Raw genomic sequence first — 22500 nt, 5'->3', positions numbered from 1 at the left:
ACAGCAGCAACTTAAAGCTCACATGGCGATGAACCCTAAGACGCCTTAGCATTCCCGGTGTCCCGTGCACTTAAAGGAACTCAGGCGTATGCTTTTGGAATGAAGGGACAAACACACAGAGAGAGAGGGAGAGAGGGAGCGAGAGCACAAGAAGGCAAGAAAGAGAGAGAGCGAGAGAGAGAGAGACGAAAACATTTCGCCTGAAAAACAAGCTCAAGAATGTCCTTCTGTGACCCTGTGTGTTCAAATGAGCTGCTTTAGTGGTCCGGGCCACGTGTGTGGAGCGAGCGCAGGGGTGTGATCTGGCCCACTGCTCCAGGCTCACGCGCCCGCGGCCCAGCCACAAGGCCAGGGAGCAGAGGCGCGCATGGCCCTTAGTAGCCGCCTCGGGCACCGACACATTAAGCCTGGATCAGGCAAGCAGGCTGTGTAGAGTCAGGCTGGGTCATCGCTCACACCGAAGAGAGGTATGGCTGGTGTGCTGTGGTGTGGCCAGGTTTTCACTCCGACCGTGAAGCTGCCCGCCTTAATTCGACTTCTTAGTCAAGTGGAGTCTGGCTTGAGATAAGTGGTTTGTTGAATAAACGACGCCCCTGCCTGGCCGACGGAGCAGCGTGCAGCCATCTTGGCTCTTCTGGAGGAGGTTGGCCAGTCCTGTGCAGCCATTTTGGCTCTTCTGGAGGAGGTTGGCCAGTCCTGTGCAGCCATGTTGGCTCTTCTGGAGGAGGTTGGCCAGTCCTCTGCCGCCATTTTGGCTCTTCTGGAGGAGGTTTGGCCAGTCCTGCTGCACAGTTTCTTAGAAGGTGTGGAAAGTAGTCCGTTCTTCTGAAAGGATCACCACTAAGCCCGTTGCACAAAAGAACACGAGCTCAGACACGTCATCGTCCAGAGGGGACCTGGCCCGTGCCAGTTTGCACAGCGGGTTGATATCGCCAGCCTCAGAGGGCGAGAAGTGATCCATCCTGTTGGCATAGCGCTGAAGGAGAACTGTGACATTATAACTGATATTATAAGGTCCAGATGGAGCCAAGGCTGAAAGGGGTGTTTGTGATGGCACATGTAGACACAAAGTGAACTCCGTTGTAAGTGTGTATATTAGTGTGTGGGATACTGCCTATAGCCCTTTAGTGACGTGTCTATAGAGTTAAGTTTGTTTTCAGTCCCAAATAACACCGTTACCTATTTACTAAATATGTTTGTGTTCTTATGATTATTACTCATGTGGCAGTGTCCCTGGAAGCATGCGGAAAACAGATCTGCTAAGATAAAATATGGTGTTCATGAATATCGACTCGAACTGAGAATATGGACGTCTGTGAAGTTGGCTTCTTTTGTGCTTTTCATCATCTGGTGCCTATTCCCCTTACTTGGTAGCAGGTACCCTCTGTGTCTCCTGCAGAGTACACTCCATCACTTGCTTTCAATTGTCAGTTTATGTATTAGATATTAAATATCAGATATATTTAATCAGAGTGGTTCTGAGAGGTTTCTAGCTGTTGGTTTTGGCTGTTGTGTTTTCATTTCCCAAATGCTACTACTCCTTCTCACTCTCTCAGTGGGTCCTCTCCATCCTTCTCCATCTCTCTCATCTCAATCTCTCTCCATCCCTCTCCTCTCCATCCCTCTCCTCTCCATCCCTCTCCTCTCCTCTCCTCTCCATCCCTCTCCTCTCCATCCCTCTCCTCTCCTCTCCTCTCCATCCCTCTCCTCTCTCTCTCCATCCCTCTCCTCTCCATCCCTCTCCTCTCCTCTCCTCTCCATCCCTCTCCTCTCTCTCTCCATCCCTCTCCTCTCTCTCTCCATCCCTCTCCTCCCCTCTCCTCTCCATCTCTCTCCATCCCTCTCTCCTCTCTATCCCTCTCCTCTCCTCTCCATCTCTCTCCATCTCTCTCCTCTCCTCTCCTCTCCATCCCCCTCCTCTCCTCTCCATCCCTCTCTTCTCCTCTCCTCTCTCTCTCCTCTCCTCTCTCTCTCTCCTCATGTATTTGTCTAGAGTGTGGGGAAGCTAGAGCTGTGTTTGTTTCTCTGCACATGTGGTATGTGTTCTCAAACAGTTTGTGACCAGAGGCTAACGGCATGCTGACACTTAATGTCCGAGACTCCTTTTCTCTCTGTGTGTGTGTGTGTGTGTGTGTGTGTGTGTGTGTGTGTGTGTGCGCGTCTGTGCTTTCACATGTGCGTGCGGTTTTATCCTAAATGACTCTCAAATGTTCCTGCTGTCCTCAGCGGTGCATGGAAGCGTTGTGTAACTCTTGACATGCGTGCCTATGTCTTTGTGTACGTGTGTGTGTGTGTGTGTGTCTGTGTGTGTAAACACCTCTGGCCAGCAGATTTGGGACTAGTCACTATTTATTTAAACTCTCTGAGCACCTCCTCAAACGCAAGCACAGCAAGCTGATACTTGGGAGGAGAGAGTCGTGCAGTGTCTTGTTGCCTTCTGTGCATTTGTGTGTGTGTGTGTGTGTGTGTGTGTTGGATGTTTAGAGAGGGAGCGCTCGTATGTAAGGGAGTTGACCGTGTTGTGGCACGCATCTGAGGCTGGAGTGTGATTGCGCCTGACAGCCCTCCGGTCGTCGCCGTGCCTCCCCGCTCTGTGTCTGATTATGGGTTGCCGTGCCTCCCCGCTCGTTGCTATGGTAAACACGGGCCGCGTGGAGGTTTTGTGTTTTCTAAACACGAGTGGCACCCGGACACCCGAAAGCCCCGGGGACTCGGCGGGTGCCGAGTGTGTCTGGTGCGCATGGCGTGTCTGACACCATTTGCGTTGAGCTCCTGCATCTGGGTAGAGGAATCCTCTGTGAGATGGCTGCTGGCTCGTGCATGCTGGCCACAAGGGCGCTTACCACAACTTTTATGAATCTCTTCCATATTCCATATTTTCTTCATCTCCCTTTCCCTTTTCTCTCTCTCTCCCTCTATCTATCTATCTATCTCTCTCCCTCCCTCTCCCTCTCTCTCTCTCATTCCCTTTCTTTCCTCTTGGCCTATAATTGATATATATATATATATATATATATATAATATCTGCTTCTTCCCTCTGTCCTATTTTAACCCTCTCACCTTATTTGTCACTGTAGCCTTTCTCATCTGTTGTCTCTCGCTCACCTGCTTTCTCACCCTCTCCTTCCTGCTCTTGGCTCTTGTTTTCCCGGTCACCCGCCCTGTCGGTCGATCAGGCTAATGGCTGTTTATTTTCTCTGCCGTGGGGAGCAGAGTGCTTTTTAATGAGCACTTTGATGAGCGTCTCCTTAATTAAGGGGTCGAGAATGGGAGGACTGTAGGCGGGAGGAGTTGCAGTCTGCACCCCCATCTCTCTTTCTCTTTCTTTTTCTTTCTCTCTTTCTCTCTCTGTTTCTCTCCCCCTTTCACCCTTTGCTGAGCCCCAAGGCTAATTGTTAACATGCCTCTACCCTGAACTGTTAAACAAATGTGCTACTGTGAGCGGAGAGGAGAGCAAGCGTCTCCACCCCAACGTCTCCACCCCTCCGTCTCCACCCCTCCGTCTCCCCAACATCTCCATCTCCACACCTCCACCCTTCCTCTGGCTCCCTGAGGCTGCCTCTCTGCTCGGTGCCTTTGGCCAGACGTCTACTGGTTTGGGGATTTGCACCGGCCTACGGGACTTCTGGTGAACATTCAGGGCATACCAGCATTACCCAGCTGCCTATGCTTGTAAATGTGAATCTCAAGGTCCAAGTGTACAGATTGGAGGATGGATGTGCTTAAAAGAGTGGTGTGGTTTTACACTCTCAATGACTGCTTTGGGAAGTGTAGAAGCATAGGGAAGTTGGGTGCAATTGAATCACTGTTTTTGGGTGGAATGGGCGTCAAGCATGCGTTGTCAATATTCACCTAGGTGTAGTGTTAGTTTAAAGGTGCCGCCTAGGACTATAATTATATCTGGGTCTCATACTGAATGAAGACCATGGCCACGACCTATACTTAAGACATAGTTAACCGTTTTAATTATAATTTATTTATTTATTTTATTCAATCAAATGAAATGTTATGGTTTTATCTGACATACCCTGTTACAACACCAACCTGCATTTAAGCCAGGTGTTCTGCTATAGTTCAGAATCAGTACAGACACTCAAAATCACAGAGCCATCATGCTTTGGGATTTGAGTGATCAATAATAAGTGAAGCCCCTTTAAGACCTCCTCCTCAAACACACGCACGCACATAGGACGTGATAGAGAACATATGCCTGCAAAGAAAGCCGACATTGTTTATAAACCCGTCTTTGTTGACTGTTTATCATTTTTCAGCATTACACAAAAAGAAAAAAAGAAATCTGTTTTTCCAACAATTTTTCCCTGTTAGCTTTGCCAGATCATAAAATAAAGCAGCAAAGAGTGTTAGCAATTAAGGGATTGCATAGCAGAGGAACACAAAGGAAGGGAATTACACATACACAGACATACCCAATCAAAAAATGGACCGTTGCACGCCAAGGCAATAAATCCCCCTCACCATTCCCCAATCAGGGCAGGAAACTCTGTGGGTGATTATAATGGGCTTCCTGGGAGACAGGTATCAGTGTGTGCGGTTAGCACAAATACAGCGGAGACCACACGGAGGGGAAAAAAAGAATGTCAACAAACATGGTGAAGTCGGTGGGCAGCAGGTGGGTGATCTTGAGTGTGGCAGTTAAAACACTCTGATGGAGGCCCGGAACAACATCATGTTTATTGTCCAGTCACCACACACACACACACACACACACACACACACACACACACACACAGTGTAATCATGTGTATTTGTCTGATGTTGAAATAGGAAGTGGTTCAGCTTGACAATCACACTGGCCCTTCCTTCTCTGATTTCCCTCATGGGAAAATGAACTGTTTGTATCAGTGAAGCTTGTTGTGTGTGTGTGTTATGTGTCTCTTGTCTTCTCTTCTCTTCTCTTCTCTTCTCTTCTCTTCTCTTCTCTTCTCTTCTCTTCCCTGCTGTACCCCAATACGTCCCATGTGCAGAGCAGAGCACACCCTGTTTCAAAGCCTGCAGATTGAGTGGAGTAATTACGTGGTCATGAGCTCCCAAGTGGAAAGCTCCTCATTAATGCCCTCTTTACCTCTTTCCCTCTCTGTGGGGGCCAAGAGAGGTGTGTGTGTGTGTGTGTGTGTGTGTGTGTGTGTGTGTGTGTGTGTGTGTGTGCGCGCACGCGCACTTGCTCTGTAGATTCTGTGTATGATTCTTATGCATGCACATCTCAGAAAAACATAATTTGTGCGTTTTAACATGTTGGAGAATCAAAAAGTGTAACAGTGTGTTTTTTTTCTTTACTTTACTTCACACTCACACTATATAGGAAAATAACATCCCTCACCTTGTGTGTCAGTGCATACGTGTCTAGTCAGCCGTGTCCTGAATGGTGTGTCATTAGACCTCTTGGCCACACAGTCACCTGAAGAGCCTAAAGTGAAAGAAGTAAATGAATCAGGGCTACAGTGCCTGTCTCATCCCATTCTGTCTGAAGAATTCCTTAGAATACCGAGCCATCGCTTCTCTCCTTCCCTATTCACTCTTTCTGTGTGTGTGTGTGTGTGTGTGTGTGTGTGTGTGTGTGTGTGTGTGGAAATAGGCTCAGTGAGTGTAAAAGCAGACATGGGAGGGGTCACAGTGCACAGCGGAGTGATGGATCTCTCTAGAGAGGAGAGTCGACAGGGTCTGCACACAGGGAGAGGAGAGAGGAGAGAGAGGGGGAGAGAGAGGAGAGTTGACAGGGTCTGCACACAGGGAGACGGAGGGAGAGGAGAGAGGAGAGAGAGGGGGAGAGAGAGGAGAGTCGACAGGGTCTGCACACAGGGAGACGGAGGGAGAGGCAGAGACCCAGATCACATTACCTCCATTCACATGTGTGCCAGCGAAACCTGCCTTGTGTGGACAAGCAGTCTCTCCAACTCGCAACCTCGGGCATGGGAGGCGGGCATGCTAGCGAGGAGGCTAGAATCCATGGATGCTAGCATCTGTCGCTAGCACATCTTTTTAAGGTGTCGGAGGAGTGAGGTTTACTCACTACACAGCGCTGTACCCGCTGGCTACCGTTACATCAAGGCCACCAGGTCACGGTGTCCTTCACATCAATTAAACACCTATTACCATCTCTCTCTCTCTCTCTCTTTCTTTCTTTCTTTCTTTCTTTCTTTCTCTCTCTCTTTCTTTCTCTCTCTCTCTCCTTCGGGGCCCCTCATCTTTCTCTTTCTCTGCATTCTTTCTATTTCTTCTCTTTCTCTCCTTCCTTCTCCTTTCTTTCCACCTCTGACCGTCTCCCCTCTCTCTCTCCCTCCCTCTGTGTGTCCGGCAGGGTAAGGTGGCTCAGACGGCCTGCATGTCAGCCTGTAAGCACCTCTCCACCTCCCTGCTGCAGCAGCTGCTGGAGCCCGACGTCAGGCAGGTGTCCATGGGGGCGCTGCAGCAGCTGAACGTAGACGTCAAGGAGTGCGAGCGTGAGTACCGCCAATCACCACACCACCGGACCCCACACACATATATATACACACACACACACACACACACACACACACACACACACACACACACACACACACACACACACACACACACACCACTCCACCTGTCCCTCTCTCCCTCCACTCGTCCCAGATCACCCCAAACCTTTTCCCGCCATTGTTAACATCCTGCTCCCCTTCCACCTCCTCCTCCGAGAGAGAGGAGACCTGTAGACCTTAGAGCTGTGGAGATGTGGAGATGTGGAGATGTGCCTAGACACCGTCGGGCGTTGGCATGCGTCAGTGGCGCGGCATTTAAGAATACCGCTGCCGGCCATGAGAATGAGGCCAACTTTGGCCTGTCACCACCTTCTTCAGGGTCCCGCCCCGAACGTTCCCCCAGATATGTGCTGCATGGAGCAGCCCCAGACACCTGTGTGGAGAGAGAGGCTCGCTGAGGCTGGGAGTGGAGCGGAGGGGAGCGGAGGGGAGCGGAGGGGAGGGGAGGGGAGGGGAAGGACACATCCTTGGCCGCCTCCTTCCCCACGACTCCATGCTGACGCCTCTCACCGCTGACAGCTATGGAAATAGATTTCCCCATAATGTCAGGGAAAGCCTGGGGTGAATGGCAAAAAGTATGGGGTGAGAGTGTCTCATTGAATATCCTCCCTGTCCTCCCTCATGCTGTGACCCCGTCGTCATAGCGACCCCTAGAGTTTGCTTTAAGTAACCTGTACTGTTAACTGCCATATTCATTTTTTTCAATTCAATTCAATTTTATTCATATAGCGCCAAAACAATCAAATTGTCTTAAGGCGCTTTGCAGAGCCCAGTGCCTGAGTGATAGAGAGGGGGGTCAGGTCCATGCTGTGCTGGGTGCTATTTGGTTCTGCATGCTCTGTTTTTCCACCACATCTCCAAAAAAAAAGATGGAAAGTTTGAAATAGAAAGGTAACAGAAGTGACAGCATCGTGATGATGCGGGGCGGATTTGGACATGTTTCGCATTAGTTGCAAATCCTCTTTTAGTGTTAAAGTGTGACTGGATTTGCCAAAACGGAGCAGTTTGGCATTTTAAGTGCGTGCAGTAAGATGATGAGGGTTAATAATTCTGTGCTTTCTCTAAATGCATGTGCCCTTCCAAGCCCTCTCGAGGAACCCTGCTGAAATCATTTTCAACCTCAGGTGGAAACAAATGAGTCATTGGCATCAGGCCTATAACATGACCTGAGCCGTAAAAATGATCTGTCAAAGACATTTCCAATCCCTTTCACATTTATTAACACTGTAAAGGGTTTTTTAAGTGTGTAAAAGTCCCGTTTGTAATGTGTCAGATTTGTACAACTAGAGATTGTTCTAGATTGTTCTTGTTCTGTATTTTTGGGCTTCTGTTCAGCACAGTTTGGCTAAAAAAGGTGAAGGACTTCTGATTCCTTGATGATGAGGTTGGATGGGGGGGGGGGAGCATCGCAGTGGCAGCCCCAGCACTAGTCACTCTCAGGGGATACAAGATGGTGCTTAGCTGGTTCACCATCTCCAGTAGTAGTGAGGCTACCATGTAAGACGAGGGTAGGTTTCCCCTGCACTTGTGTGGCATATTGGGCATGATGTTGATTCCCTGCCATGCCTCTCTGGGATTGTCAGATGCTGGAAAAGCATATTTGATGTTTTGACCTCAGGCTTTGGGCTCTGTAAAGATTTTTTTAGACGATGTCTGCTATTGTTGATTTTATATAAATTAACACTATTGAATTGAAAGTTGAAATGTGAGGAATAACAGGAGCACCGGCTGTGTCTTCCCTGATATTTCTGTGTAAATGAATAGATTTAGTCTGTATGCCTTTTCCCATTCAGTTAGTTTTAGTTGTTCTGTTTGTATTTAACTCCGAAGATTGATTTCATGGTTTGCTCCTTCGGGAACTTTTTGGAAACTGCAGTTTTATTGGTTGTCCACAGGGGGCGCTGTGAATCAGTCTTTTCCCCTGACTTGACTCACTCACTTGCTGATTCGTCTCTTTAAAACTCCTTATGGAATGCTGGTCACCCCATCAAGTAAAGGAAGGACGGGAGAGCTGGGCAGGGAGGATGGGGGAGAGAGAGAAATGAGAGGAGAAAGAGACTGAGGGGGGAAAAAAAAACGGAACACTGGCTCCTCAATAGCTCGCTCCCAGAGTCAGTTCCAGGTTGCACAGGGGTTGGAAAGTCTAGTCACTGAGAGATTTGACATGGCGTGGAGCAGTAGCCACAAAAGAGGGGATGACATTGTTGTGCGTGTTTTATATTGAATGTGATGAGATGCGATCTGACAGAAGCGTCACGTGAACCCTGATTGCCATCTGGCCCCCAGGGCCCCCCCCCCCCCACCCTTTGGTAAATACCACGCGGGCGCTTTCATCTCGAGAAAGGCCCTAGGGAGATGTGCAAGGTTGGCAGGAGGATGGGGGGACGGGGTGGGGGAGAAGCAGGGGAGCTGGCGTGGGCTTCTTGGGGGTCAGGACTGGAGATGGCAGGCGTGTAATCCTCCCCGAGGGCGGAGAAAAGCGCACAGCGTCCAGGGGTGAAAGGGATCTCGCCTCGCTCGGCGCGTTTTGTCTCTGCGTGTCAAAACCGTTCCCCTCTTTTCACAAGGGGGCGAAAACTCCCTTGTTTATGAGTCCCCTTCCAAATGAGGGGGTTAGGGAGAGCCAGGGAGAGAGAGAGAGAGAGGGAGAGAGAGAGAGGGAGAGGAGAAAGAGGAGAAAGAGAGGGAGAGAGGGAGAGGAGAAAGAGAGGGAGAGGAAGCCGAGTAGTCTTGCATCCACCCTCAACAGCCCCCCTCTCTCGGCGCTCACCTCGCTCCGTCCCGTGCCGCCACCTTGGGACAGCGGCCCCATGGGAATGATGTGTACAAAGGCACTGTTGGGTTATTGGGGGGGAAAGGCAGGCCCCTCATCCCTCCGCACGTACTCCGTCATTCTGGTGCGCTCCGTCTCATCCACCCCCATGTCTCTCTCCCCAACCCTGAGCAGGATTAATGGCTATTTGATGATGATTTTTGTTTTTTTTGTCTGTTTAGTTTTTTTACTCCTTTGGCCCCTTCTTTCGGATGGACTTCACAAAGCCCCTTGTGGCAAATCCGGAGAGATGTAGTGACACTCCTGCAAGGGGGCTGCCCCTGAACCCCCCCTCCCTCCCTCCCTCCCCAATCTTGCGTCCCGCTCCCAATTCTCGGCAAGCTCCTCCATCCCACACTGAAACCTCCAAAAAGCTCCAGCACCTCCACCCCTTCCCAGCGCTCCACCCCCACCACCCCAGCCCCCCTCTGAACCTCCCCCTGTCCTCCCCTTGTCCTGGCTGTCATCCGTCTGCCAATCTCCTGCTCCATGGCCAATTGGCTGCTCTCTTTCTCCCCCTCTCTTTCCCACAGGGTTTGCCAGGGCGGGCCCAGTGCCTGGCTTCCAGGGGGACACACTGCTGCTCGCCTTCATCGACTTGAGACAAGTAGGTCTTTGTTGTTCTTTACCCCCTTTTCTCCTCTCTTTCTTTCTTGCTCTCTGTCTTTTCTTTTTTTTCTTTCATTCTTCCTTCCCCCTTTCTTCTGTTTTTTTTTTTTTTTTTTTTGCTCCTGTTTACCCCACATGCTACATACCCCCCCCAACATCCCACAAAAGAACACCCCCAATCCCCCTATTTCCCCCTGTCCCTGCCGCCCCGGCCCTCTGAAACTTCAACCCCAGCCTCAGGTTTTATTTCTCTTTTCTTCTCTCCCTTGTTTCTCCCTTTCTCTTTCTGTCTTGCTATCTGTGTTCATCTGTGTGGCTTTTGCCCTAACTGTCTTTTGGAGGTCTGTAGCGTGTAGGAGTGGAAGGTTTGCGCGCCGACATGTACGCGCGCGGTGGGTTTCGCTTTGCGTCAGTGATGTCAACGTCACCAGGAATGTCTGAGCGTTTGTTGTTTTAAGACGTCTCGGATACATCTGTCACAGTTTATTATGTTCATGTACACATTTACAGTGCCGCTGTCCCGTGCTGTGGAAGTCAAGGTTGGCTGGTCTTAGACACATGCACACACGTGTTCCTTCAACCAAACCAATGAAGTATCCCCCTTTCTTCTCTCCTTCCTGTTCCTGTTGTCCATAACATGTTTATTAAGGCTGTGTTGGTACGATTTTTTTTTTCTCTTGATTTTTCTAATCGCACACTGGCAAAGGATGACTGTAAATGTGTGTGTGTGTTGAAAGATGTGATGTTTGTCTGTTTGGAAATGCGGCAGTCTGCTGCGGATGGGAAAATCATGATCGAAAGGGGGTATGGGTGTATGTATTTGTATGACCCCCCCCCAAATCACCAGCGCCCCCCCACCCCATACACACCAAGTCTAAATACACAACCCCCCCCCCCCCCTCACCATCTCCCCCTCGTTCTTTTGCAAAGCAGTGTGGCCAACCTGGGCGTGTGTCAGTGCTGGAGCAGGGGATGACGGATGGGCTGGATGCAGGAGGAGGCCAGGATGAATGAGCTGACAGACAGTGACGGATGGCTCTTTCTTCCTCTAAAACAATCCCGTTTTGTCCAGGCTGACACCATGATGCAGTGCCACTTGTTTTCCATGTGGCTTTCTTAAACCTGACTTCACTGAAGGAATTGGGAATGGGGGGGCGGGGGGGGGGGGGGGATGTTTGTGAGACTTGTCTGGTTTTCGCTTTGTTTCTTGCAAAAAGAGCGGAGAGACCGAGAGCGAGCGACTGAGGGTGGGAAGGAAAGAGAGAGATAGATAGAGAGAGAGAGAGAGAGAGAGAGAGAGAGAGAGAGTTAAAGTGAGGAACAATGTATACATTTCCTCGGTGTATTTGGCTTTGAAGTGAAGGAGCCACACAGGCCTTGTTGTCTCTGGGTGTCTTTGCCTACTTCTGAGTAATATGCTGTCAGAAGTGGGCAGGTGACATTTGCAGAGTTCCATCCGTCCCATCAGCCCTTGCTGCTCCCCCTCCCCGTCCCCCACCCCCCTCTTTGGAGGGCTGGAGTCAGAACTGTACGCTTGACCCAGGTGCACCTCCGCGAAGCCGGGTTCTGAATGGGCCCGATAAATCACCCTGATGGCTCCCATTTTTTGTCCCCGGCCTCCCTGGGGTCCTGGGATGGAGCTGGGGGGTCAGCAGGCATTCTGCGCACAAGACAAGAGGAACAGTCCGGAAGCCACCAGGGCGGAGGGGTGGGAGGGGGTTGCGGGTTTTGAAGATGGAGAAGAGAGGGCGTCTCCGTTCCTCTGTCTTTCAGTCTTTCATTCCGCCCCTCGCATCCTCCTCTCTTTCTCTCTTTCTCTCTTTCTCTCTCCCCCCCCATCCTCACTGAAAGGGAGCGCTTGCCCTCGCTTGGCTCTCTGCTGTCACTCATTTCAATGGGATGTCAGAGGAAAAGGTGGCTGGGCAAGGGGTGGGATGACAGATGAGACGTACTGTTGTCTCTGAGATGTGGGAGATTGAGACACGGGAGACAAGTTGAAAGGAGATGAGCGGACAAGAGAAACTGGCCCGGGGAAGAGGCGTAAACTGGCCCGGGGAAGAGGCGTAGTGAGTCCCTCTGTCCCAAAAAGGGCTAGACACTGAGGGCAGATGAACAGAAAGAAAAATATGACAATGGCGTGGGCACGGAGGGGATTTGATTGATGTGCAGAGAGAGAGAGAGAGACAGAGAGAGATGGAGAGATGGAGAGATGGAGAGAGAGAGAGAGAGAGAGATAGAGAGAGAGAGAGAGATGGAGAGAGAGATGGAGAGAGAGATGGAGAGAGAGAGAGAGAGAGAGAGAGAGAGAGAGAGAGAGAGAGAGAGAGAGAGAGAGAGAGAGAGAGAGAGAGAGAGAGAGAGAGAGAGAGAGAGAGAGAGAGAGAGAGAGATGGAGATGGAGATGGAGATGGAGAGAGAGAGAGAGAGTGGCTCGTGGGTCTGGAGTGTGTAGTGGCTATCCTGCTATATTTAGTGTCAGTGGGAGGCAGTGGCGGTGGGAACCCTTGGCTGGCCTTGCAGCGTGGGAGTCCTGCCGGCCGCTGCGGTGTGGCAGGACCCCCGCTGGAGCTGCTCTCTCCCAGCCACAGCCGGCCTCAACTCTGCCCTGGATCCTCCACATACCCACATTCCTCTGGTGGGGGAGGTGTTGGAGCGGTGTCTGTGTGTGTGTGTGTGTGTGTGTGTGTGTGTGTGTTGTTTTGGGGGGGGGGTGGGGTGGGATAGTTGGCTCAGGAGGGATCCGTGACTGGACAGTTTTTGGGTTCTAGCTTGACACGGTGGTGGAAGGCTGGCCTGTGGTTTCCTCCGTGTTGTGCCGGGGCCATGTTTGTTGTGTGTTGTTGTGTTGTTACTGGTGTTGCGTTTCAGGGAATTCTTGTCCAACGGTCCCGGGAAGCTGGTGCAATCCCTCACTGACTGACTGACAGACAGACAGACAGACAAGACGAAGAGGGCCCCGGGCCTGAAGCCTGGGACCACAGTGATTTGGCAGCCCAGTGCAGGTGTCACTCAGCTGGGCCAACTCCAGGTCACTAACATCCATCCAGGCCTCGCGGTGCACAGAGTAACCGATGGCTTCCACAGATGGAGAGGGATTGAGGTCTGGTTCTAGCACACGGTCTGGAGTCTGCAAAGTGCAGAACTTAAGCACTCACACACACACACACACACACACACACACACACACACACACACACCCCCATACACACACACACACCCATACACGGTCACACACACATACACATACACACACACACACACACCCATACACACACACACACACACACACTTTCCCCAGTGCAGGGGGTAGTGTAGAGGGGTTAGTCTGCTGTTTGAAGCCACGAGGCGGCTACGCATTCCTGTGGGCTCTCCGCAAGCATTATCCAAGAATTCCTCGGAGGCTTCGGAGAGGTTGAAGTGGAAAATCCATTTTCCATCCCCTCCTCCACCTCAGCAGTGCTTGTGTCCAGTGCGTGTGTGCACATCAAGGGAGTCATCCCCTCTTCACTCGCTCTTTCCTTTCCTCTGTCTCTCTCCCTCTCTTTCTCCTTCTCCATCTTGCTTACTCACACTCTCTCTCCATCCATCTCTAATGCCCATCCCAGAGGACTTTGGATGAGCTCCTGGTCTTGAGTGTTTCATAGACAAGGCCTCATCGCCTACTCCTTTTTTCCCCCCTGTTTTCTCTCTCTCTCTCTCTCTCTCTCCATCTTAATATCCCCATTCCATCTCTACCCTCTCCAGTGCTCTGACTTTTTCTCTCTGGTGAACCCACCTTCTGGATGCTGTCAGCGCCTTTTTCTGTTTAATGAGACAAAATCTCATAGCATTACAGTGATCTCACTTGGGTTGCCTAATGGGGGTCTTGTGATTTATTTCGGTCTTATTCAATATTTATTCTCTCTTTCTCTCGCTCTCTTTCTCTTTGGGTTTCTCTCTTTCTCTCTCGTTCTGTGTATGTGGGTGCGTGCGTCTGTGTGTGTGTGTGTGTGTGTGTCTGTGTGTGTGTATAGAGTTACTGCCAGAGTCTTTAGAAACCACCGTGAAAGAATGTACTCTGGGTTGGAAAGGTTGGGTGCAGGTTAGACAGCAAGCATTTGAAACCTTCCTCTGGAAGAGGGGCATGTGTCGGGTAGGCAGCTCCAGCGCAGGGAATAGTTTTGCCTTTTTTTTTCCCCTCCCAAAACCCAGAGTGGTCCATTTTTCTGATGCCGCCAGGGAATCCAGAGAATGTTCCAGCCAGAGAATTTATGCACTTCTGCCCCCGCTAATTGGAGTGCTGTGTCAGACCCAAAAACGCGTCTAGTTTGGTTATTGTGGTGGAGGCGGGTGATATTGAAGACAGGCGGAGCAGGGCAGAAGCCATCAGCCCTTACAGTTTTCCTGGAGTGAAGAGCGGACGAGGAGAGAGGAGAGAGGAGAGAGGGGAGAGGGGAGAGGGGAGAGGGGAGAGGGGAGCTCGCTGCTCGCTCAGGCCAGTGTTTATGCAGACTCGCTCAACCAGAGCCCTGTTTGACAGCTAACGCCGACCCTTGGCAGGAGTGTCGGCCAAACAGGCTTAACCTTTGAAGAGCAGCACCTCTTGAAAACCCCTCGGGGTCAGAACAGAGATGAGCTCTTAGCCGCAGCCTCCTGTTAGCTGTGCTTCGCACCGAGGATGTGGCTGCTGGCTTGGCCCTGAGCTTCACTAGTAAAGGCAGTGATCTGTAGGCCATTGGAGAAACAACACGCACACACACACACACACACACACACACACACGCTCACACACACACACACACACACACACACACGCTCACACACACACACACACGCTCACACACACACGCTCACACACACACACACGCTCACACACACACACACACACACACACACACACACACACACACAGAGAAATGTCTTGCTTATCCCAGATTGTGTGTGGGTGTGACAGGGTAAATGAATTGGCTGTGAAATGACAGGACGATCATAACCAGTTTCTTTCGTACATTGTGGCGATGCAAAGTGCAAACCAGTCGTTGACAGAAACACTGTTTCATTAGTTGCTTCTCGGCAATATTGTTTCATCAAATGAGATTAAGCAGCGCAGCCACAGTGGGAAATACGATCACTTCCAACCAGGATTTGATTCTATTTTAGCAGGTTTTTATTTGTTAATCATGAAAAAGCCGAGGTTAGTCGGCTTGGTTATAGCTGATAGACAAAACAGCGACCCCACTGGTATTCAGAAAGTATACTAAAAGCCAAGGTGTCATTGATATGAAGAGCATGTTTGGCTTGTAGGTATGTTTTTGGAACACTGCAACAATAATCTGCACTTTCATCTTGTTTGTCAGCATGTGTGTGTGAAAGGGGAAAAAAGGGAGCAACTATTTAAACACCAGATTGTATTTGTTATGGGAATGGATATGAAAGTTTTTTTTTTTTTCCTCCATGTGTCCCACATTTTAATTAGATTGTTGAAAATATGCTGAATTTTCGTTCTTGAGACATCTTTACAGGCCAGTTTCTGTCAGATTAAATCACCTGTGGCCTTGAAGCTGCACAGATCCCCACAAACGTTTGTTTTACAGCAGGAACACAAGTATTTTGAGCATATTTTTAATACTCGTAAACCTCAAGATTTAACTGTGTACAATTTCGATTTTGAGGGGCTGACACAAATCCTTATAAATCCCTATGTGCCAGACTGACCAGAACCTTGTAGAACAAGTACATATCTGTTCCCATAAACAAACTGATAGGTACACAACATTTCTAAGTAGCTTTATGAAACCCCTAATGATTTTTAATTTAGGCGAAAATTGTCAATGAGGTGGGAACCCCTGGTTGATTTGACATGGAATGTCCTAATAGCAGAACTGAGTTCTGTAGAGTTCAACAGAGTTGTGTAGAATGTCCTAATAGCAGAACAGAGTTCTGTAGAATGTCCTAATAGCAGAACTAAGTTCTGTAGAGTTCAACAGAGTTGTGTAGAATGTCCTAATAGCAGAACTGAGTTCTGTAGAGTTCAACAGAGTTCTGTAGAATGTCCTAATAGCAGAACTGAGTTCTGTAGAGTTCAACAGAGTTGTGTAGAATGTCCTAATAGCAGAACTCAGTTCTGTAGAGTTCAACAGAGTTCTGTAGAATGTCCTAATAGCAGAACTAAGTTCTGTAGAATGTCCTAATAGCAGAACTGAGTTCTGTAGAGTTCAACAGAGTTCTGTAGAATGTCCTAATAGCAGAACTGAGTTCTGTAGAGTTCAACAGAGTTGTGTAGAATGTCCTAATAGCAGAACTGAGTTCTGTAGAGTTCAACAGAGTTGTGTAGAATGTCCTAATAGCAGAACTGAGTTCTGTAGAGTTCAACAGAGTTGTGTAGAATGTCCTAATAGCAGAACTGAGTTCTGTAGAGTTCAACAGAGTTGTGTAGAATGTCCTAATAGCAGAACTGAGTTCTGTAGAGTTCAACAGAGTTGTGTAGAATGTCCTAATAGCAGAACTGAGTTCTGTAGAGTTCAACAGAGTTGTGTAGAATGTCCTAATAGCAGAACTGAGTTCTGTAGAGTTCAACAGAGTTGTGTAGAATGTCCTAATAGCAGAACTGAGTTCTGTAGAGTTCAACAGAGTTGTGTAGAATGTCCTAATAGCAGAACTGAGTTCTGTAGAGTTCAACAGAGTTGTGTAGAATGTCCTAATAGCAGAACTGAGTTCTGTAGAGTTCAACAGAGTTGTGTAGAATGTCCTAATAGCAGAACTGAGTTCTGTAGAGTTCAACAGAGTTGTGTAGAATGTCAGAGGTAGAGACAGCAAATGGTTTTAAGTGAATGAGAGACGCCACATCAATTCTATGATGTCATACACAGCCAATACAGACATTGCAAGTCCCCCCTCTTGGTTTCCCCCATCCTACCATATGGTGTAAGAAATTGGATTTGGTCATGATGGAGATCTCTGAAGAATCACCTTGGATCAAAAGGAATAAATGTGACTGTAATGTACTTTTTGTAGTTATGAATTCCCCTCCGAGAGTGTGTGTAGTTGTAAGTAAGATTTTATTTATATAGCACATTTCGTACAAGAGTTGCAGTTCAAAGTGCTTTACATAAAATCAATAAAAGCAAGCAGCAATAGCAATACATGGGAGTTAAATAATGATCAACATCATATCAGAACCTGATGTTCCGATAGGCTTCTTGGATTCTTAGTTGTAATCCACTGGGGCTGGAACAGGAAGACATCATTTTTCTTTTTCCCTCTGTTTTTTTTTGTCCCCAGCTTGTTTGTCTTCCATGCTCGTTTGTCATCTGTCCCTCTGTTTACGTGGTTTCGCTCTCCGAATGTGAATGTGAAATAGATTGGGAATGTTTTGAGCTCGAAAGTCCAAAATTGTTCTGGGAAAGGGCACATTTAGGGGAATGCTTGCACCCTAGATTGCACTGACTATGAAAATAGATGACACACTCATCACTCTCTCACACTCGCACTCGCACACACATGTTCACGCGCAGAATCAGACATGCCCAGTCGTTCACATTCTTCCACAGTCTCATCACAGAAAACTCACACCGATTCTACATTGGCTTTCGTCGTAGCGCTTTCCCGTCATGCTCTTAAACTGCATGTCATCCACGGCCGACTCTTCGTTCAGTTTCAGTTTTCGGGCGCTTCCCGATGAACTTGCTTGTGCGGGTTATTTCCAGATGGACGAGTTCTGACCCGTCTCGCAGGCTATTGATCCACCCAGGCGAGAGACACTGCATCCCCGTGGGCCGTCCCCTTCTGTCGCAACCGCCGGGGTTTCGTTTTCTGACGCCAACTCCCAGGAGAAACGGAGGGGCTTCCACAGGCTGTGTACTTGCCTGTGTTTGTGTGTGTACTGCTGGCATGTGTTGGTGAAGGGTGATGTTGAGAAATGGTTGAGGGTTCTCCTAACCGGTCTCTTCCCAGCACACGTGAGGAGGCGGCCAGCTCCAGTCGTCTGGACTCACGGCGCACAGAGGGGGAATGTGTTTGTGTGTGTGTGGGCGTTCGCTAATGAAGGAGGATACGGTAACAGTGGGGTTTGGCCGTTGCCTCTTCATTTTGAACCGTACACCCCGCCTCCCTCTTCCAGTTTGAGGGGAAGGTTGACTTGCATGATGCCAGGCATGTTTGTTTAGATAGAAGGTACAGCATACCAGTAAGTGCAACAGTAACTGTGATTTAGAAGGTACCTTTACTGATAGCAAAGAGATAACTGTGACTGTTAGTGGTTCGGCAGGTTTAGCAGCTGAGAAGAGGAGAGGTGGAGAACCTGAGAAGTCAACATGTTTTGCCAGGGCAGGCCATGCTCTCCCCCAGCCACACGAACATCAACCCTACCACCCCCACGCCCCATTCTAGCCTGGGCCATGTTGGCAGTCAGTGGGGAGACGGAGTGAGAGGGTGAAGGACAGTGAAAGGAACACCTCCGGCTGAATTTGATGAGGCTTTGAGAGAGAGAGAAAGAGAGAGAAAGAGACAGAGAGAGAGACAGAGAAAAGAGAGAGAGAGAGAGAGAGAAAAGAGAGAGAGAGAAAGAGAGAAAAGAGAGAAAGGGAGAGTGACTTGGATGTGCTGTCAGGGCCGCCTGAAAACCAGAAAGAGGATACGAGAGGAGACGAGACTGCAGCCTCTCTCTTGCGCTGCCATCTTTCCATTCACCGTCAGACAGTCCGTGACGGTCTCATGCTTAGACTCTTCCTCTTGGATAACCTTGGAGTGACTGTTTCTGCGTGCGACTGAGTGTGTGTGTGTGTGTGTGTGTGTGTGTGTGTGTGTCTGTGTGTGCCCTTGCGTGTGTGTGTGTGTGTGTGTGTGTGAGTGAGAGAGAGCAGAAAAGCGAGTGGGAAAGAGAGGCAGCGTGTGTAAGACTCATTTAAGCGCTGTCACTGGCCTTTTCGCAGAGAGTGTGATGCCCTCTTGCATGGAGACAGTAGGGGGGTATAGACTTTAGGGGTGGGGGCCTGACATCTCTTTCATGGCTGGAGTGTCTGATTGAGCTCCCTCCGGGCGCTGTCTGTGTGTGCGCTTTCTTCTCCGCGCCGGAGGATGACACTTGGACAATTGGCTTGAGTCCGTCCACCATGGTCACGCTGTTTGGAACTACCAATGCTGACCTCTCTTCTCACACCCTCGCTCTTTCCATCTCTCCTCCTCCTCCTCCTCCTCCTCGTTTCCCCCTCTCCCTCCATCCCCATGCAGAGTGGACAGCATGACAAACGTAGGAATGAATTCCTCCCCAAAGATCTGCCCCTCGGACAACAATTCTCCGGGCTCTTGGAATCTCGTGCATTTTGGAATGTGTGCCCCCATCTGTCTGGCTGGCTAAGCAGCTTAAATGAAAATGTATAGAACTCTGTGTCTGTCTGTCTGTCTGTCTGTCTGTCTGTCTGTCTGGCTATCTGGCTGTCTGGCTATCTGGCTATCTGGCTGTCTGTCTGTCTGTCTGTGCGCGTGCATGTAAGCGGGTGCATATTTGTGTCTGTCTGTCTGTCTGTCTGTCTGTCTGTCTGTGTGTACGTGTGTGTGTGTGTGTGCGTGTGTGTGTGTGTGTGTGCTTGCGGGAGCGCGGAGCTTGTGGAGCCGCTTGCACAGCACTGGCTTGCTCCGGTACTGTAAGTGATGCAGAAGGTTGGGCTGGTTTGAACAGTGCACCTGAGGATGAGTACTATAGGATGAGTAGAACACAGAGTCAGTGTTTGTTACACACACACACAGACACACACACACACACACACACACACACACACACACACACACAGACACACACACACAGACACACACACACACACACACAGACACACACACACACACACAGACACACACACACACACACAGACACACACACACACACACACACACACACACACACACACACACAGACACACACACACACACACACACACACAGACACACACACACACACAGACACACACACACACACAGACACACACACACACACACACACACACACACAGACAGACACATAAAAGACATCCGTACAGGGAGGTCAGAGTATGGTGGTGCCAGGGCCTTCTGAGTGGGGTTGATGGACTTTGCAGATCTACGAGCACTGAGCTCCCAGCATCCCCAGAAGAAGGGGCAGGACGGGAGAATAGGCTCTCTTTCTCTTTCTGTCTTTCTCTTTCTGTCTTCCTCTCTTTCTCTTTCTGTCTTCCTCTCTCTCTCTTTCTGTCTTCCACTCTTTCTCTTTCTGTCTTCCACTCTTTCTCTTTCTGTCTTCCTCTCTTTCTGTCTTCCTCTCTTTCTGTCTTCCTCTCTTTCTCTTTCTGTCTTCCTCTCTTTCTCTTTCTGTCTTCCTCTCTTTCTGTCTTCCTCTCTTTCTCTTTCTGTCTTCCTCTCTTTCTGTCTTCCACTCTTTCTGTCTTCCTCTCTTTCTCTTTCTGTCTTCCTCTCTTTCTGTCTTCCTCTCTTTCTCTTTCTGTCTTCCACTCTTATCTGTTCTGTTGCCTTAGATGATATATTGTGAGGACTGTTAAGTAGACCTTAAGGGTCGAGTCTCAGAACTTGCGTTTGGTTTTTGTTTTCCTCTTCTCTGTTGAAATTGAGAAGAACATGACACTTTTCTGTCACAGGGAGGAGTATGAGACTGGACATCTATTTGGGTCACTGAGTTTTGCTTATGAAGTGTGTGTGTGTGTGTGTGTGTGTGTGTGTGTGTGTGTGTGTGTGTGTGTGTGTGTGTGTGTGTGTGTGTGTGTGTGTGTGTGTGGCTGTGCGTGTGTGTGTGTGTGTGCAGTGTATTGCAATAGGCAGTTCAGGGTCATAGGCCATGGTTGTGATGAGGGCTGCATAAGACCAGAGGGTGTAAATTTGTGTCAGAAAACCTGCAAGTATTCGTGTCTCTCCTATGTGTGTGTGTGGGTGTGTGTTAAAGACTGGTTTTGAATGTGTGTGTGTGTGTGTTGTTGTCAGAAAGATAAAGGGCCTGTGTGTGTATGTGTGCTTGTCTTCTGGAACGTTTCTGGTTTTGTGTTGCTGTGGACTTTGGGACCTCAGACGTTGCTAACCCCTCCAGCCAGTGATGGATGGGAATGTTCGAAGGAGCGGAGAGAGAGAGCGTGTGTGTGTGTGTGTGAGAGAGAGGGGGGGAGAGAGAAAGCCAGGGGAACTTTCAGGAAAAGGGTTGTTGGGTGGTGAGGGGGTGTGATAGAGTGAGTGAGCGAAGGAGAGGGGAGGGCAGGAGAGGAGAGGAGAGGAGGAGGAGGAGGAGGAGAGGAGGGGGAGTGGAAACAGACAGGCGTGTGACGTGTGGGGCTGTGAACTCGCTCTGGCCCTCCTGCACGCTGGCTGACCTTCCTCTGCTTAACAGCCAGAACCCAGACCAGGTGTAAGCACTTTCCCCCAGCCTCCTGCTCACTCTCTTCCTGCACAGAAAGAAAGAGAGAGCGAGATGGGGAGAGTTGGGAGAGGGATGGAGGGGGGGGGGGGGGGACGCAGCGAGGCGAGGCAGTCAAGTGGCCCCCGGCCGACCCTGCTCTCGTTTCCTTAGCGCCAGCGGACGATAAGCCTGAAGCGCTATCTGTCTAATTTCTCTGTCTCTCTCTCTCTCTCTCTCTTTTTCTTTCCTTCTTTCTCTCACTCTTTCTCTCTCGCTCTCTCTCTCCCTCTCTCTCTCTCTCTGTCTCTCTCTCTCTCTCTTTCTTTCCTTCTTTCTTTCCTTCTTTCTCTCTCTCTCTCTCTCTCTCTCTCTCTCAGGGCATTGTAAGTATTGGCAGTGTGGGGGTACTGTGAGGTATAGTTAAAGGTAGTGGCGTGGGTCTCTTGGGTAGGTAGGTGACCCTCCACCAGGTTTGGCTGATGTCCAGAGCCCCCCTGTCCCCCTTCAGTGGGCCCAGTGCACCCCTCACTCTCTGTGTAATGTGTTACTGTGAGCACAATGGCCAGGCAGGCAGGCAGGCAGGCAGGCAGGCAGGCAGGCAGGCACGCAGGCAGGCAGGCAGGCAGGCAGGCAGCGCCTTGAAAAGGGTTTGGGCTCATTTCAGCCATATGACAGGCATGGCTGTGACCTGCCCCCTCTTTGTTTGGCATACCCGTGTGTGTGTGTGTGTGTGTGTGTGTGTGTGTGTGTGTGTGTGTGTGTGTGTGTTTGTTGATGTGTTTATTTCCTCACCACGGTGACTGTGAGCCTCGTGAACTCGGTTGTCACTGGCCTCGCTCTGACCCCCGTGCTGTCTATCCAAGTTCATCGCCGTGGAAACAAATCATCTTAAAAAAAAAGAGGCCTTATCTGATGCGGCGGATGTTGACGCCCCGTGAAAAGGTTGTGCATTCTGTGCGACAACACTGTGTTTGCTGAAGTGTGTTTTCCAAAAATAACTTTCCCATACACACACACGCACACACACCCACAAAATGTCACTTTTAATGGCGAGTAAGTGAATTTAAGTGAATTTCCAGTCAGTCTACTTGCACATGAGGGAATTTCTGGAGTTAAGGCGATTAGAGCTCTTGGTTCTCTTTGGACGAGGCGAGCGCCACACTACAGTGTGAATTTGACTTATGATTTTCAGCATGTCAGATTATGCGACT

General features: G+C 49.6%; 1 protein-coding gene across 4 annotated transcripts in view; it reads left to right on the top strand.

Annotated features, from left to right (window-relative positions):
- Window positions 1-22500, top strand: part of exoc6b (exocyst complex component 6B) — an 89684-nt gene that overhangs the window by 54365 nt on the left and 12819 nt on the right. For all 4 annotated transcript variants that reach the window (XM_012822213.3, XM_012822215.3, XM_012822214.3 and 1 more), the window contains 2 exons: window positions 6317-6458; window positions 9867-9940. In XM_012822213.3, coding sequence (XP_012677667.2) covers window positions 6317-6458; window positions 9867-9940 — 216 coding nt within the window. The remainder of the gene's footprint in view (window positions 1-6316; window positions 6459-9866; window positions 9941-22500) is intronic.

This window comes from Clupea harengus, chromosome 18 (assembly GCF_900700415.2).
Source record: "Clupea harengus chromosome 18, Ch_v2.0.2, whole genome shotgun sequence".
NCBI lineage: Eukaryota > Metazoa > Chordata > Actinopteri > Clupeiformes > Clupeidae > Clupea > Clupea harengus.
The sequence above is the reverse complement of the archived record's forward strand: the minus strand, read 5'-3'. Positions and strand labels throughout refer to the sequence as shown.